The sequence below is a fragment of the Oncorhynchus keta genome, chromosome 26 (genome assembly GCF_023373465.1).
Source record: "Oncorhynchus keta strain PuntledgeMale-10-30-2019 chromosome 26, Oket_V2, whole genome shotgun sequence".
Classification (NCBI taxonomy): Eukaryota; Metazoa; Chordata; class Actinopteri; order Salmoniformes; family Salmonidae; genus Oncorhynchus; species Oncorhynchus keta.
The window spans coordinates 47,092,661-47,110,696 of record NC_068446.1 but is presented as its reverse complement, the minus strand read 5'-3'; the positions used below and the strand labels follow the sequence as shown (position 1 = coordinate 47,110,696).

Below are 18,036 nucleotides of genomic sequence, written 5' to 3'. Positions count from 1 at the left end.
GAGTCAGTCCGTTGTATTAGCTATGTCCCCTGGGGTGAGTCAGTCCGTTGTATTAGCTATGTACCCTGGGTGAGTCAGTCCGTTGTATTAGCTATGTCCCCTGGGGTGAGTCAGTCCGTTGTATTAGCTATGTCCCCTGGGGTGAGTCAGTCCGTTGTAATTAGCTATGTCCCCTGGGTGAGTCAGTCCGTTGTAGGAGCTATGTCCCCTGGGGTGAGTCAGTCCATTGTATTAGCTATGTCCCCTGGGGTGAGTCAGTCCGTTGTATTAGCTATGTCCCCTGGGTGAGTCAGTCCGTTGTATTAGCTATGTCCCTGGGTGAGTCAGTCCGTTGTAATTAGCTATGTCCCCTGGGTGAGTCAGTCCGTTGTAGGAGCTATGTCCCCTGGGGTGAGTCAGTCCGTTGTATTAGCTATGTCCCCTGGGTGAGTCAGTCCGTTGTATTAGCTATGTCCCTGGGTGAGTCAGTCCGTTGTATTAGCTATGTCCCCTGGGTGAGTCAGTCCGTTGTATTAGCTATGTACCCTGGGTGAGTCAGTCCGTTGTATTAGCTATGTACCCTGGGTGAGTCAGTCCGTTGTATTAGCTATGTCCCCTGGGTGAGTCGGTCCGTTGTATTAGCTATGTACCCTGGGTGAGTCAGTCCGTTGTATTAGCTATGTACCCTGGGTGAGTCAGTCTGTTGTATTAGCTATGTACCCTGGGTGAGTCGGTCCGTTGTATTAGCTATGTCCCCTGGGTGAGTCAGTCTGTTGTATTAGCTATGTACCCTGGGTGAGTCAGTCTGTTGTATTAGCTATGTACCCTGGGTGAGTCAGTCCGTTGTATTAGCTATGTCCCCTGGGTGAGTCAGTCCGTTGTATTAGCTATGTCCCCTGGGTGAGTCAGTCCGTTGTATTAGCTATGTCCCCTGGGGTGAGTCAATCCGTTGTATTAGCTATGTCCCCTGGGGTGAGTCAGTCCGTTGTATTAGCTATGTCCCCTGAGTGAGTCAGTCCGTTGTAGGAGCTATGTCCCCTGGGTGAGTCAGTCCGTTGTATTAGCTATGTCCCCTGGGGTGAGTCAGTCCGTTGTATTAGCTATGTACCCTGGGTGAGTCGGTCCGTTGTATTAGCTATGTCCCCTGGGTGAGTCAGTCCGTTGTATTAGCTATGTCCCCTGGGTGAGTCAGTCTGTTGTATTAGCTATGTACCCTGGGTGAGTCAGTCTGTTGTATTAGCTATGTCCCTGGGTGAGTCAGTCCGTTGTATTAGCTATGTCCCTGGGTGAGTCAGTCCGTTGTATTAGCTATGTCCCCTGGGTGAGTCAGTCCGTTGTATTAGCTATGTCCCCTGGGTGAGTCAGTCCGTTGTATTAGCTATGTCCCCTGGGGTGAGTCAGTCCGTTGTATTAGCTATGTCCCCTGGGGTGAGTCAGTCCGTTGTATTAGCTATGTACCCTGGGTGAGTCAGTCCGTTGTATTAGCTATGTCCCCTGGGGTGAGTCAGTCCGTTGTATTAGCTATGTCCCCTGGGGTGAGTCAGTCCGTTGTAATTAGCTATGTCCCCTGGGTGAGTCAGTCCGTTGTAGGAGCTATGTCCCCTGGGGTGTGTCAGTCCATTGTATTAGCTATGTCCCCTGGGGTGAGTCAGTCCGTTGTATTAGCTATGTCCCCTGGGTGAGTCAGTCCGTTGTATTAGCTATGTCCCCTGGGTGAGTCAGTCCGTTGTAATTAGCTATGTCCCCTGGGTGAGTCAGTCCGTTGTAGCAGCTTTGTCCCCTGGGGTGAGTCAGTCCGTTGTATTAGCTATGTCCCCTGGGTGAGTCAGTCCGTTGTATTAGCTATGTCCCCTGGGTGAGTCAGTCCGTTGTATTAGCTATGTCCCCTGGGTGAGTCAGTCCGTTGTAGGAGCTATGTACCCTGGGTGAGTCAGTCCGTTGTATTAGCTATACCCCCTGGGTGAGTCAGTCCGTTGTAGGAGCTATGTCCCCTGGGTGAGTCAGTCCGTTGTATTAGCTATGTCCCCTGGGATGAGTCAGTCTGTTGTATTAGCTATGTCCCCTGGGGTGAGTCAGTCCGTTGTATTAGCTATGTCCCCTGGGGTGAGTCAGTCCGTTGTATTAGCTATGTCCCTGGGTGAGTCAGTCCGTTGTATTAGCTATGTCCCCTGGGTGAGTCAGTCCGTTGTATTAGCTATGTCCCCTGGGTGAGTCAGTCCGTTGTATTAGCTATGTCCCCTGGGGTGAGTCAGTCCGTTGTATTAGCTATGTCCCCTGGGGTGAGTCAGTCCGTTGTATTAGCTATGTACCCTGGGTGAGTCAGTCCGTTGTATTAGCTATGTCCCCTGGGGTGAGTCAGTCCGTTGTATTAGCTATGTCCCCTGGGGTGAGTCAGTCCGTTGTAATTAGCTATGTCCCCTGGGTGAGTCAGTCCGTTGTAGGAGCTATGTCCCCTGGGGTGTGTCAGTCCATTGTATTAGCTATGTCCCCTGGGGTGAGTCAGTCCGTTGTATTAGCTATGTCCCCTGGGTGAGTCAGTCCGTTGTATTAGCTATGTCCCCTGAGTGAGTCAGTCCGTTGTAGTAGCTATGTCCCCTGGGTGAGTCAGTCCGTTGTAGGAGCTATGTCCCCTGGGGTGAGTCAGTCTGTTGTATTAGCTATGTCCCCTGGGGTGAGTCAGTCCGTTGTATTAGCTATGTCCCCTGGGGTGAGTCAGTCTGTTGTATTAGCTATGTCCCCTGGGGTGAGTCAGTCTGTTGTATTAGCTATGTCCCCTGGGGTGAGTCAGTCTGTTGTATTAGCTATGTCCCCTGGGGTGAGTCAGTCCGTTGTATTAGCTATGTCCCCTGGGGTGAGTCAGTCTGTTGTATTAGCTATGTCCCCTGGGGTGAGTCAGTCCGTTGTATTAGCTATGTCCCCTGGGGTGAGTCAGTCTGTTGTATTAGCTATGTCCCCTGGGGTGAGTCAGTCCGTTGTATTAGCTATTAGCTGTTGTATTAGCTATGTCCCCTGGGGTGAGTCAGTCCGTTGTATTAGCTATGTCCCCTGGGTGAGTCAGTCTGTTGTATTAGCTATTAGCTGTTGTATTAGCTATGTCCCCTGGGGTGAGTCAGTCTGTTGTATTAGCTATGTCCCCTGGGGTGTACTGTACCTTCTCTGCAGCTACAGGATCCATCGATGGGGGAGCAGGGGGCGTGGTTATGACAGGAGCAGGTAGAGGAGCAACTAGGACCGTATAGCCCCGGAGGACATAGAGAAGAGCAGTCATCTCCCTGGAGAGAGGAGGAGGGGAGAGGGGGAGGTGAGAGGAGGAGAGGAGAGGAGGAGAGAAGAGGAGAGAGGAGGAGGGGAGGAGGAGGGAGAGGAGAGAGGAGAGGAGAGGAGAGGAGAGGAGGAGAGGAGAGGAGAGGAGAGGAGGAGAGGAGAGGAGGAGAGGAGAGGAGAGAGAGGGAGGAGAGAGGAGAGAGGAGAGGAGAGGGAGGAGGGAGAGGAGAGGAGAGGAGAGGAGAGGAGAGGAGAGGGAGAGGAGAGGGAGAGGAGGAGGAGAGGAGGAGGAGGAGGAGAGGAGAGGAGAGGAGAGAGAGAGGAGAGGAGAGGAGGAGGAGAGGAGAGGAGGACAGGAGAGGAGAGGAGAGGAGAGGAGAGGAGAGGAGAGGAGGAGAGGAGAGGAGAGGAGAGAGGAGGAAGGGAGTGGAGGAGAGGAGAGGAGAGGAGGAGGGGAGAGGAGAGAGGAGGATGGGAGATGAGGAGGGGAGAGGAGGAGAGGAGAGGAGGAGACAAGAGGAGAGAGGAAGAGGAGTTAGTTAGCAACTTGAGGAGCAACTAGGACGGTAAAAAGCCCTTCGAAGACACGGAGCATCATCTAAGAACATCACAGTGACATGTGTCTACTGTGATCACTAGTCTCCCATTTCATATGCCATTTAAGTGGAGCTGCGAGGTTCACAGACCGAGGAGTTCAATCCTTTGTGTGGATAGGCCAGAAAATGTGACTTGTCGCTCCCTATGCAAATGCGGTGTCAGATAGCAACATACTGCACTTCAGAGGAGAGAGGAGAACGGCATGAGAAGCGGGACAAACAGAACTGTCACGGAGTGCACAGCAATTGATGTTGCGCCATTCACAGAGCCCTCCGTACACAAAAATGTTGGTCGGAACGGTCCGGAACCAATCAAAATAGCAAGATACCTCCAACAGAGATCTGAATGTATATGAATATATTTCATATATTTCATATCGTATCAGTATCATTAGCTTTTAAATACAATTAAATCTGTTTTCTTTTATCATATTTTTGGACGAGAGAGAGAAGCTATCTCTCTGTTCCTGCAAGTGAGGAGGATATTCACCGTCTTTCATTGAATGTTTTCATAATTTATCTGCGCATAATCGTCGAAAAGCCTACCAGTATGCTAATTAGGTGAGTCAAATAAACGGGCTCTCTTACCGATGCGATTCGGTTGGCTGCTGACGAGTCACTCTCTTACCGATGCGATTCGGTTGGCTGCTGACGAGTCACTCTCTTATCGATGCGATTCGGTTGGCTACTGACGAGTCACTCTGTTACCGATTTGATTCGGTTGGCTACTGACGAGTCACTCTCTTACCGATTTGATTCGGTTGGCTACTGACGAGTCACTCTCTTACCGATGCGATTCGGTTGGCTACTAACGAGTCATTCTCTTACCGATGCGATTCGGTTGGCTACTGACGAGTCACTCTCTTACCGGTGCGATTCGGTTGGCTACTGACGAGTCACTCTCTTACCGATGCGATTCGGTTCGCTACTGACGAGTCACTCTCTTACCGATGCGATTTGGTTGGCTACTGACGAGTCACTCTCTTTACCGATGCGATTCGGTTGGCTACTGACGAGTCACTCTCTTACCGATGCGATTCGGTTGGCTACTGACGAGTCACTCTCTTACCGATGCGATTCGGTTGGCTACTGACGAGTCACTCTCTTTACCGATGCGATTCGGTTGGCTACTGACGAGTCACTCTCTTACCGATGCGATTCGGTTGGCTACTGACGAGTCACTCTCTTACCGATGCGATTCGGTTGGCTACTGACGAGTCACTCTCTTTACCGATGCGATTCGGTTGGCTACTGATGAGTCACTCTCTTACCGATGCGATTCGGTTGGCTACTGATGAGTTACTCTCTTTACCGATGCGATTCGGTTGGCTACTCTCTTCAACGTCACTGTCTGGACTTCATATGGAAAATACCAACAAGATCTTTAGTTCACTAGCGATACCATGAACATACTATGAACATAGCTATCTATGTTGTATGTTGCTGGTGGAAAACACCCCTCCACTCCTCCACTCCTCCATCCTCCACTACTCCACTCCTCCATCCTCCACTCCTCCATCCTCCACTCCTCCATCCTACACTCCTTCATCCCTCCACTCCTCCATCCTCCACTCCTCCATCCTCCACTCCTCCATCCTCCACTCCTCCATCCTCCACTCCTACACTCCTCCATCCCTCCACTCCTCCATCCTCCATCCTCCTCCATCCTCCACTCCTACACTCCTTCATCCCTCCACTCCTCCACTCCTCCATCCTCCACTCCTCTATCCTCCACTCCTACACTCCTCCATCCCTCCACTCCTCCATCCCTCCACTCCTCCACTCCTCTATCCTCCATCCTACACTCCTCCACTCCTCCATCCTCCACTCCTCCATCCTCCACTCCTCTATCCTCCACTCCTACACTCCTCCATCCCTCCACTCCTCCACTCCTCTATCCTCCATCCTACACTCCTCCACTCCTCCATCCTCCACTCCTCCATCCTCCACTCCTCTATCCTCCATCCTCCACTCCTCCATCCATCCTCCACTCCTCCACTCCTCCACTCCTCCATCCCTCCACTCCTCCACTCCTCTATCCTCCATCCTACACTCCTCCACTCCTCCATCCTCCACTCCTCCATCCTCCACTCCTCCATCACTCCTTCCCTCCACTCCTCCATCCTCTACTCCTACACTCCTCCATCCCTCCACTCCTACACTCCTCCATCCCTCCACTCCTCCATCCCTCCACTCCTCCATCCCTCCACTCCTACACTCCTCCATCCCTCCACTCCTCCATCCCTCCACTCCTCCATCCCTCCACTCCTCTATCCTCCATCCTCCACTCCTACACTCCTCCATCCCTCCACTCCTCCATCCCTCCACTCCTCCATCCCTCCACTCCTCTATCCTCCATCCTCCACTCCTACACTCCTCCATCCCTCCACTCCTCCATCCCTCCACTCCTCCATCCCTCCACTCCTCTATCCTCCATCCTCCACTCCTACACTCCTCCATCCCTCCACTCCTCCATCCCTCCACTCCTCCATCCCTCCACTCCTCTATCCTCCATCCTCCACTCCTCCACTCCTCCATCCCTCCACTCCTCCATCCCTCCACTCCTCCACTCCTCTATCCTCCATCCTACACTCCTCTATCCTCCATCCTCCACTCCTCCACTCCTCCACTCCTCCATCCTCCACTCCTCCACTCCTCCACTCCTACACTCCTCCACTCCTACACTCCTCCACTCCTCCACTCCTACACTCCTCCACTCCTACACTCCTCCACTCCTCCACTCCTCTATCCTCCATCCTACACTCCTCTATCCTCCATCCCTCCACTCCTCCACTCCTCTATCCTCCATCCTACACTCCTCCACTCCTCCACTCCTCCACTCCTCCACTCCTCTATCCTCCATCCTCCACTCCTCCATCCTCCACTCCTCCACTCCTCCACTCCTCCACTCCTCCACTCCTCCATCCTCCACTCCTCTATCCTCCACTCCTCCACTCCTCCACTCCTCCACTCCTCCACTCCTCCACTGCTCCACTCCTCCACTCCTCCACTCCTCCACTCCTCCACTCCTCCACTCCTCCACTCCTCCACTCCTCCACTCCTCTATCCTCCACTCCTCCACTCCTCCACTCCTCCACTCCTCCACTCCTCCACTCCTCCACTCCTCCACTCCTCCACTCCTCCACTCCTCCACTCCTACACTCCTCCACTCCTCCACTCCTACACTCCTCCACTCCTTCATCCCTCCACTCCTCCACTCCTCCACTGCTACACTCCTCCACTCTTCCACTCCTCCATCCCTCCACTCCTCCATCCCTCCATCCCTCCACTCCTCCATCCCTCCACTCCTCCATCCCTCCACTCCTCCATCCCTCCACTCCTCCATCCCTCCACTCCTCCATCCCTCCACTCCTCCACTCCTCCACTCCTCCATCCTCCACTCCTCCACTCCTCCACTCCTCCACTCCTCCATCCTCCACTCCTCCATCCTCCACTCCTCCACTCCTCCACTCCTCCACTCCTCCACTCCTCCATCCCTCCACTCCTCCACTCCTCCACTCCTCCACTCCTCCACTCCTCCACTCCTCCATCCCTCCACTCCTCCATCCCTCCATCCCTCCACTCCTCCATCCCTCCACTCCTCCATCCCTCCATCCCTCCACTCCTCCATCCCTCCACTCCTCCATCCCTCCACTCCTCCACCCCTCCACTCCTCCATCCCTCCACTCCTCCACTCCTCCATCCCTCCATCCCTCCACTCCTCCATCCCTCCACTCCTCCATCCCTCCACACCTCCACCCCTCCACCCGGTCCTCTCCTCTGTAGTCACACAAGGCCAGGGTCATTATAATTCCTCTGCTTTAAAATGGCTGAGAACAGCAGCACCTATAAAGATCCCCCCTCTCTCTCTCTCGCTTTCTCTCAGCCCTGATGATCATAGCCCTGTGTCTCTGGGTCCTCTCCTCTCCATCTCTCTCTCTCCTCTCTCTTCTCTGTCCTGAGTGACAGCTGACAGTATGATTTAGAGTACTAATTAGCGCCATAGAAAAGTCCTGTGTGTCTGGGGACTCCCTCCTCGCTCCTCCTCACCGACTCGTCCCTGAGCCTCCTCTGTGCCTCTCCTCACCGGGACTCTGCTCTGTCTGCTACCCAGCTGTCAGCTCAGCACTGTGTGTGTCCGCTCATCTTTAAACGGAGTTTAAAAGGAGGAAAGGACACTGGATGCCAGGGGCAGAACATGGTGTATCTTAAAGGGTCTCTCCTCTCATCTTCCTCCTCCTCGCCTCTCATCTTCCTCCTCCTCTCCCCTTCCTCCTCCCTCCACCTCCTCCTACTCTCCCCTTCCTTCTCCTCTCCTCCTCCCTCCTCCTCCTCCTCCTCCTCCTCCCTCCACCTCCTCCCCCTACACCTCCCCCACCTCCCCCTCCACCTCCTCCTCCTCCTCCTCTCCTCCTCTCCCATTCCTTCACCTCTCCTCCTCCTCCTCCTCCTCCTCCTCCTCCTCCTCCTCCCCCTACACCTCCTCCACCTCCCCGCTCCACCTCCTCCTCCTCTCCTCCTCTCCCATTCCTTCTCCTCTCCTCCTCCTCCTCCTCCTCCTCCTCCTCCTCCTCCTCCTCCTCCCCCTACACCTCCTCCACCTCCCCGCTCCACCTCCTCCTCCTCCTCTCCTCCTCTCCCATTCCTTCTCCTCTCCTCCTCCTCCTCCTCTTCCTCCTCCTCCCCCCTACACCTCCTTCTCTCCTCCTCTCCTCATCTTCCTCCTCCTCCACCTCCCCCCACACCTCCTCCTCCTCCTCTCCTCCTCTCTCTCTTCTCTCGGCGCCCTACATGAAAGCTTCGGTCTGGGAATGACACTTTTATCAATCAGTTCACAGTAGCCTTTGTTCTGTTCTCAAAATGACAGTTTTAATACTGCTAACAATGGCACTTCTACTCTGTTCCCGTTGTTATCTAAGGGCTGAGAGGAGAGGGGGTGTGGTGACGGGGGCTAAGGGCTGAGAGGAGAGGGGTGTGGTGACGGGGGCTAAGGGCTGAGAGGAGAGGGGGTGTGGTGACGGGGGCTAAGGGCTGAGAGGAGAGGGGGTGTGGTGACGGGGGCTAAGGGCTGAGAGGAGAGGGGTTGTGGTGACGGGGCTAAAGGCTGAGAGGAGAGGGGTGTGGTGACGGGGGCTAAGGGCTGAGAGGAGAGGGGTTGTGGTGACGGGGGCTAAAGGCTGAGAGGAGAGGGGTGTGGTGACGGGGGCTAAGGGCTGAGAGGAGAGGGGGTGTGGTGACGGGGCTAAGGGCTGAGAGGAGAGGGGGTGTGGTGACGGGGGCTAAGGGCTGAGAGGAGAGGGGGTGTGGTGACGGGGGCTAAGGGCTGAGAGGAGAGGGGGTGTGGTGACGGGGCTAAGGGCTGAGAGGAGAGGGGTTGTGGTGACGGGGGCTAAAGGCTGAGAGGAGAGGGGGTGTGGTGACGGGGGCTAAGGGCTGAGAGGAGAGGGGGTGTGGTGACGGGGAGGAAGAGAAGGAGAAATCAGAGGAAGAAGAAGAAGAAGAAGAAGAAGAAGAAGAAGAAGAAGAAGAAGAAGAAGAAGTGGAGGAGATGGATAAGGAGGTGGAGGTGGAGGAGAAGGAGGTGGAGGAGGAGGTGGATGAGGAGGAGGTGGAAGAGGAGGAGGTGGATGAGGAGGAGGTGGAAGAGAAGGAGGTGGAAGAGGAGGAGGTGGAGGAGGGGGAGGAGCAGGTAGAAGAGGAGGAGGTGGAAGAGAAGGAGGTGGAAGAGGAGGAGGTGGAAGAGGATGTGGAGGAGGAGAAGGTGGTGGAAGAGAAGGAGGTGGAAGAGGAGGAGGTGGAGGAGGGGGAGGAGGAGGTGGAAGAGGAAAAGGTGAAGGAGGTAGAAGAGCAGGTAGAAGAGGAGGAGGTGGAAGAGAAGGAGGTGGAAGAGGAGGAGGTGGAAGAGGAAAAGGCAGAGGAGGGGGAGGAGGAGGTGGAAGAGGAAAAGGTGAAGGAGGTAGAAGAGCAGGTAGAAGAGGAGGAGGTGGAAGAGGAGCAGGTAGAAGAGGAGGAGGTGGAAGAGGAGAAAGAAGAGACATGGCGAAGTGGAAGAAGAGGAGGGAGGTTTCAGCTCATCCCCAGATCAACAGGCAATTAACTGGTGCCTGGCCTCATGGGTAAAGGAAGGAGGTTTGGTCACTGAGATACAAATGACTTGGCTGCATCCTGGCATACAGTAATGTTACACCCTGTTATCTTTTGGTTTTCTCATGATCTGATTGGGTCTAATTGTGCTGCTGTCCTGGGGCTCTGTGGGGTGTGTTTGTGAACAGAGCCCCAGGACCATGATTTGGTTGGGTCTAATTGTGCTGTTGTCCTGGGGCTCTGTAGGGTGTGTTTGTGAACAGAGCCCCAGGACCATGATTTGGTTGGGTGTAATTGTGCTGTTGTCCTGGGGCTCTGTAGGGTGTGTTTGTGAACAGAGCCCCAGGACCATGATTTGGTTGGGTCTAATTGTGCTGTTGTCCTGGGGCTCTGTAGGGTGTGTTTGTGAACAGAGCCCCAGGACCATGATTTGGTTGGGTGTAATTGTGCTGTTGTCCTGGGGCTCTGTAGGGTGTGTTTGTGAACAGAGCCCCAGGACCATGATTTGGTTGGGTCTAATTGTGCTGTTGTCCTGGGGCTCTGTAGGGTGTGTTTGTGAACAGAGCCCCAGGACCATGATTTGGTTGGGTGTAATTGTGCTGTTGTCCTGGGGCTCTGTAGGGTGTGTTTGTGTTTGTGAACAGAGCCCCAGGACCAGCTTGCTTAGGGGACTCTTCTCCAGGTTCATCTCTCTGTAGGTGATGGCTTTGTTATGGAAGGTTTGGGAATCGCTTCCTTTTAGGTGGTTGTAGAATTTAATGTCTCTTTTCTGGATTTTGATCATTAGCGGGTATCGGCCTCATTCTGCTCTTCATGCATTATTTGGTGGTGTTTGGTTATATTTGCAGAATTCTGCGTGCAGAGTCTCAATTTGGTGTTTGTCCCATTTTGTGAATTATTGGTTGGTGAGCGGACCGCAGCCCTCACAACCATAAAGGGCAATGGGTTCTATAACTGATTCTATTCTTTTTTTAGCCAGATCTTAATTGTCAAGTTTTATATTCCTTTTGATGGCATAGAAGGCCTTTCTTGCCTTGTCTCTCAGATCGTTCACAGCTTCAACACCATTATTTTTGCCTTACTGAGATTTACTGTCAGGGCCCAGGTCTGTCAGGGCCCAGGTCTGACAGGGCCCAGGTCTGACAGAATATGTGCAGATGATCTAGGTGCTGCTGTAGGCCCTCCTTGGTTGGAGACAGATCATCAGGAAACAGTGGACATTTGACTTCAGATTCTAGTAGGGTGAGGCCGGGTGCTGCAGACTTTTCTAGTGCCCTCGCCAATTCGTTAATATATATGATGAAGAGGATGGGGCTCAAGCTGCATCCCTGTCTCACCCCACGGCTCTGTGGAAAGACGTGTTTTTAACCTATTTAACATATTTAACATATTTAACATATGTAACATATTTAATATATTTAACATATTTAATATATTTAATATATTTAACATATTTAACGTATTTAATATATGTAATATATTTAACATATTTAACATATGTAATATATGTAATATATTTAACATATTTAATATATTTAACATATTTAATATATTTAACATATTTAACATATTTAATATATTTAATATATTTAACATATTTAACATATTTAATATATTTAACATATTTAACATGGTTAATATATTTAACATATTTAACATATTTAACATATTTAATATATTTAACATATTTAACATATTTAATATATTTAACATATTTAACATATTTAACATATTTAATATATTTAACATATTTAACATATTTAACATATTTAATATATTTAATATATTTAACATATTTAATATATTTAACATATTTAACATATTTAATATATTTAACATATGTACCATATTTAATATATTTAACATATTTAATATATTTAACATATTTAATATATTTAACATATTTAACATATTTAATATATTTAATATATTTAACATATTTAACATATTTAATATATTTAACATATTTAATATATTTAACATATGTAACATATTTAATATATTTAACATATTTAATATATTTAACATATTTAACATATTTAATATGAATTTGTTCATGTTTTTTCAGGGCCCCCATACTGCACAATGAGGATTAGGAAGTGATTCGCTGTTTGGGGTAAAGTTTAACAAAAACAAGTGAAATCACCTAAAAAGGTGTCTGGACTTTTCTATAATATACATATAACCTGCCCCTTTACATCAAACATAGAGATTTGGTTGAAAATAAATAACTCAATACTACTGGCCTAGTGATTGGTTTAGCCACCAATCCCATCTATCTCTGCTGGTCACCCTCAGCCCATCCCATCTATCTCTGCTGGCCACCCTCAGCCCATCCCATCTATCTCTGCTGGACACCCTCAGCCCATCCCATCTATCTCTGCTGGCCACCCTCAGCCCATCCCATCTATCTCTGCTGGCCACCCTCAGCCCATCCCATCTATCTCTGCTGGACACCCTCAGCCCATCCTATCTCTGCTGGTCATCTACCACTTCATCCCATCTATCTCTGGTTCCCATCTATCTCTGCTGGCCACCCTCAGCCCATCCCATATCTTTCAACTCCCATCTATCTGTGATGTTTATCTCTGCTGGTCACCCTCAGCCCATCCCATCTACAATCTACGCACTATCTTTCAACTATACTGAATAGAATCCACAGATTGCGTGTTGAAGATAAATACTTTTATTAAGAGTATTAGTATATTAGTAATTGACTGACCAGGTCTGTCCAGATCCCCTAACAGTACTATTTTTAGGGTCAATTTTAGATCAATGCTATGCATTTTCAGCCACTCCTGAACCTGAAACCAGAAATAGGCTACCTGAGGTCAATACCAAAATAAATGGTCTATTGATTCTGTATCCTCACAACAAAATCTGCTTCGATGATTTTATGCAACAAATATTCAACATTTTGCTGGTGGCAAGAATTCTATATAATACTTTTAGCTGAAAAGCACGAAGTCTTGAATCTTGTGTTGTTTTATATATTAACTCATATACCCTGTGCCATGGAATCGGTACATCAAAAATCTTTTCCCAACTATTTTGCAATCTGTATGGCACAGCTGTCAACATCCTGGTCCTCAAATGAAACTGGTGTACTTTCCTATTTATATTTTTATTTTATTCCTCTGCCAGTATTGATCATTTATATTGGGCAGACAGACCAGTTCCCTACCTCCTCCAGTATTGATCCTTTATATTGGGCAGACAGACCAGTTCCCTACCTCCTCCAGTTTAGATCCTTTATATTGGGCAGACAGACCAGTTCCCTACCTCCTCCAGTATTGATCCTTTATATTGGGCAGACAGACCAGTTCCCTACATCCTCCAGTTTTGATCCTTTATATTGGGCAGACAGACCAGTTCCCTACCTCCTCCAGTATTGATCCTTTATATTGGGCAGACAGGCCAGTTCCCTACCTCCTCCAGTATTGATCCTTTATATTGGGCAGACAGACCAGTTCCCTACCTCCTCCAGTATTGATCCTTTATATTGGGCAGACATGCCAGTTCCCTACCTCCTCCAGTATTGATCCTTTATATTGGGCAGACATGCCAGTTCCCTACCTCCTCCAGTATTGATCCTTTATATTGGGCAGACAGACCAGTTCCCTACCTCCTCCAGTATTGATCCTTTATATTGGGCAGACAGACCAGTTCCCTACCTCCTCCAGTATTGATCATTTATATTGGGCAGACAGACCAGTTCCCTACCTCCTCCAGTATTGATCATTTATATTGGGCAGACAGACCAGTTCCCTACCTCCTCCAGTATTGATCATTTATATTGGGCAGACAGACCAGTTCCCTACCTCCTCCAGTATTGATCCTTTATATTGGGCAGACAGACCAGTTCCCTACCTCCTCCAGTATTGATCCTTTATATTGGGCAGACAGACCAGTTCCCTACCTCCTCCAGTATTGATCCTTTATATTGGGCAGACAGACCAGTTCCCTACCTCCTCCAGTATTGATCCTTTATATTGGGCAGACAGACCAGTTCCCTACCTCCTCCAGTATTGATCCTTTATATTGGGCAGACAGACCAGTTCCCTACCTCCTCCAGTATTGATCCTTTATATTGGGCAGACAGACCAGTTCCCTACCTCCTCCAGTATTGATCCTTTATATTGGGCAGACAGACCAGTTCCCTACCTCCTCCAGTATTGATCCTTTATATTGGGCAGACATGCCAGTTCCCTACCTCCTCCCGCTGCCACCTGCCTCCTCCAGTATTGATCCTTTATATTGGGCAGACATGCCAGTTCCCTACCTCCTCCAGTATTGATCCTTTATATTGGGCAGACAGACCAGTTCCCTACCTCCTCCCGCTGCCACCTGCCTCCTCCAGTATTGATCCTTTATATTGGGCAGACAGACCAGTTCCCTACCTCCTCCAGTATTGATCCTTTATATTGGGCAGACATGCCAGTTCCCTACCTCCTCCAGTATTGATCCTTTATATTGGGCAGACATGCCAGTTCCCTACCTCCTCCAGTATTGATCCTTTATATTGGGCAGACATGCCAGTTCCCTGCCTCCTCCAGTATTGATCCTTTATATTGGGCAGACAGACCAGTTCCCTACCTCCTCCAGTATTGATCCTTTATATTGGGCAGACATGCCAGTTCCCTACCTCCTCCAGTATTGATCCTTTATATTGGGCAGACATGCCAGTTCCCTACCTCCTCCAGTATTGATCCTTTATATTGGGCAGACATGCCAGTTCCCTACCTCCTCCAGTATTGATCATTTATATTGGGCAGACAGACCAGTTCCCTACCTCCTCCAGTATTGATCCTTTATATTGGGCAGACAGACCAGTTCCCTACCTCCTCCAGTATTGATCCTTTATATTGGGCAGACAGACCAGTTCCCTACCTCCTCCAGTATTGATCCTTTATATTGGGCAGACAGACCAGTTCCCTACCTCCTCCAGTATTGATCCTTTATATTGGGCAGACATGCCAGTTCCCTACCTCCTCCAGTATTGATCCTTTATATTGGGCAGACATGCCAGTTCCCTACCTCCTCCCGCTGCCACCTGCCTCCTCCAGTATTGATCCTTTATATTGGGCAGACAGACCAGTTCCCTACCTCCTCCAGTATTGATCCTTTATATTGGGCAGACAGACCAGTTCCCTACCTCCTCCCGCTGCCACCTGCCTCCTCCAGTTTTGATCCTTTATATTGGGCAGACAGACCAGTTCCCTGCCTCCTCCAGTATTGATCCTTTATATTGGGCAGACAGACCAGTTCCCTACCTCCTCCAGTATTGATCCTTTATATTGGGCAGACAGACCAGTTCCCTACCTCCTCCTACCCTCCTCCTCCAGTATTGATCCTTTATATTGGGCAGACATGCCAGTTCCCTGCCTCCTCCAGTATTGATCATTTATATTGGGCAGACAGACCATTACCATGCCTCCTCCTGCTGCCCCCTGCATCCTCCATTTTGGGGGTAATCAATTGGTTGCACTTTTGGATTGAGCTGTACAATTCTGATAACTCCATGAAGGACATAACTCTGCCATTCCAATTTACAATATAATTTAAGAACAAAATACCCTTTTCAATAAATACAGGTATTTTATCAACCAGCACATTTGAGTTCAGCCATAATATTTGTTGTAATATTTGTTCTATCTTTTCAGGGAGATGAAATTGAAATTGTAGCCAGCTCTGCTACGCTTGTTTAAAAAAAAGAGATACTTTGAAAAAAGTTAAATTTTCAATTAATCGAGAGACAATTTGATCATTTAATTTAATAATCTCAACCCACCCAGTTCATATTCAGTATATAGATAGGCACGTTTTATCTTGTTTATTTATTTTGGGGGGTTTAGAGTCCCAGATAAAGTGAAATATTTGAAATATTTTTTTTGCTCATTTGATTTGAAAAAAATGAATCATCAGGAGTAGTCAGCTTCATGAGTAAGTGAGTAAACTGAGACTAAACTGACTAAGGAGTTAATCAGGGCATTTTTTTTCCATAAATAGACAGGTATTTACATCACCATGGTTGCAGGATCTTGTCTATTTTTACAAGTTTTCTATTGAAGAGCTTATTTATATATGTTGTGATATAAATACCAATTGTGTCGACTTCACCATCAGCGCTTTTTAACATAAACTGCAGGGTAATGTAAAAGGTTTATTTTTTTAAAGATCCAATACGTAATATCATAATATCATAATTCAGTTTTAGTCCAAAGAGTACAGAAAAGTTATCTTTAATGAGACATTGCAGGGATCTAGCTTGATATAAAACTTTAGCTTGGGGACTTAATATAAAACTTTAGCTTGCGGACTTAATATAAAACTTGAGTCATCGGCATACATGGACACCTTTGGTTTTACGCCTTGGATTTATAATCCTCTAATGTTGTGATTGGATCTGATTTTAATAGCTAGCATTTCGATGGCCATAACGAATAGATATGGTGACAGCGGACACCCTTGTTTAACTCCTCTTGACGATTCAAAACTCTCTGAGAAGTAGCCATTGTTTACTATTTTACACCTGGGGTTGCTATACATTATTTTTACCCATTTTATAATAGAATTACCAAAATTGAAAAAAATCCAGGCATTTATAAATACATCCAGTCTTACTTTATCAAAAGCCTTTTCAAAATCAACTAAAAAATACCATTCCTCACTTCTTAGATGTTTCATGATGTTCTATTATTTCTAGTAGTATATTATCATCCATGTACGATATGTATCGTCCATGTAAAAAACCTGTTTGATCATGATGAACAATACCTGGTAAAACCCTTTTAATTCTGAGTGCTCTGCATTTCGCCAGTATTTTTTGCATCACAACATTGCAGTGTAAGGGGCCTCCAGTTTTTTTTAGATAGACCGGGTATTTATATTTTCCATCTGGGTCTTGTTTTAATAATAGAGATATCAGACCTTCCTGCTCAGTACCTGACAGACTACAATTTCTATAGGAAAACAATAGATATATATATAGTTATAGTTAAAAAATATATAGTTAAAACAATCTAACAGTGGAGCTTTTAGTATATAAAAAAATACTTGATATACCTCTACCGGTATCCCATCAAGCCCTGGGGTTTTTCCAGACTGAAAAAGTTATTCCTCTGTAACTTGGCCTTCGCACTGATCTTTCTGTACATTTGTTAATCTTCAATTTTTTTAAATATTATTTGTAAATAATTCCTTACCGTAATCTTCATTCAAAAGAAAAAGAGAACATCTAACTAAAATAATTAGCTTCCTCTTTTAAAATATAATTCGGAGAATCATAGATGACTCCGTCTTCGGGAACAAGTTTCTGTAAATTACTTTTGTTATCGTTCCTGTATTGGAGATTCAGGAAGAATTTTGTGCATTTTTCTCCATATTCCATCTATTTTGCTTTATTTATTTTTGTAATAGATTACATTAGATCGTTCTGGAATAAGTTCCTCAAGTTCTTTTTGTTTTTCCTACAACTTATTTTGTATCTCGAGTATCGTTTTTATTGCGGTACTATTAGTTCATTCCCTTCTTAGTCTTGGCTCTTTAGACAGAAACTTTTTTTTTTTTATTATTGATGAATATTGAATTTAATGACCCCTGAAGATAGATTTAAATCCCAAACAATAAGGGGATTTACTGAACCTATATTATTCAACTGGAAAAATTAAATTATAAATTATTTTGTCTTAGTTAAAAATAAGTTGTCCTCCAGTAAACTTTGATTACATTTCCAATATCCCCGTCCACGTGGAAAATCTATGACAGTTATGTGAAGGCCAATTAGATGAGGATCTGATCGCATTCTGTCTCCTATTAAAACGTGTTTAACCTTTGATGCAAGAGAGAAAGAGACAAGAAAGTAGTCAAGACGACTAGCTTGATTAAATCTCCTCCATGTATATCTCACCAGGTCGGGTTTTTTGAGTCTCCAAATATCCACTATTTCTAATGTGTCCATAATATTTGTGATTTCCTTAAGGGCATGGTGAAGTTTGTGGAGTGATTATCTTTACTGTCCATTGGGGTACTTAACATTTTCCTATTGGCTTAGCCACAGGGACCCAGATTAGTGCTCTGCAGTTGTTTTAGCCACTCAGGGACCTGGGACTAC

At 47.5% G+C, this 18,036-nt stretch overlaps 1 protein-coding gene across 1 annotated transcript in view; it reads right to left on the bottom strand.

The window, feature by feature from the left end:
- Positions 1 to 18,036, bottom strand: part of megf11 (multiple EGF-like-domains 11) — a 400,084-nt gene that overhangs the window by 118,984 nt on the left and 263,064 nt on the right. The window contains exon 11 of the mRNA XM_052481104.1: positions 3,131 to 3,251. Within this exon, the coding sequence (XP_052337064.1) occupies positions 3,131 to 3,251 (121 nt within the window). The remainder of the gene's footprint in view (positions 1 to 3,130; positions 3,252 to 18,036) is intronic.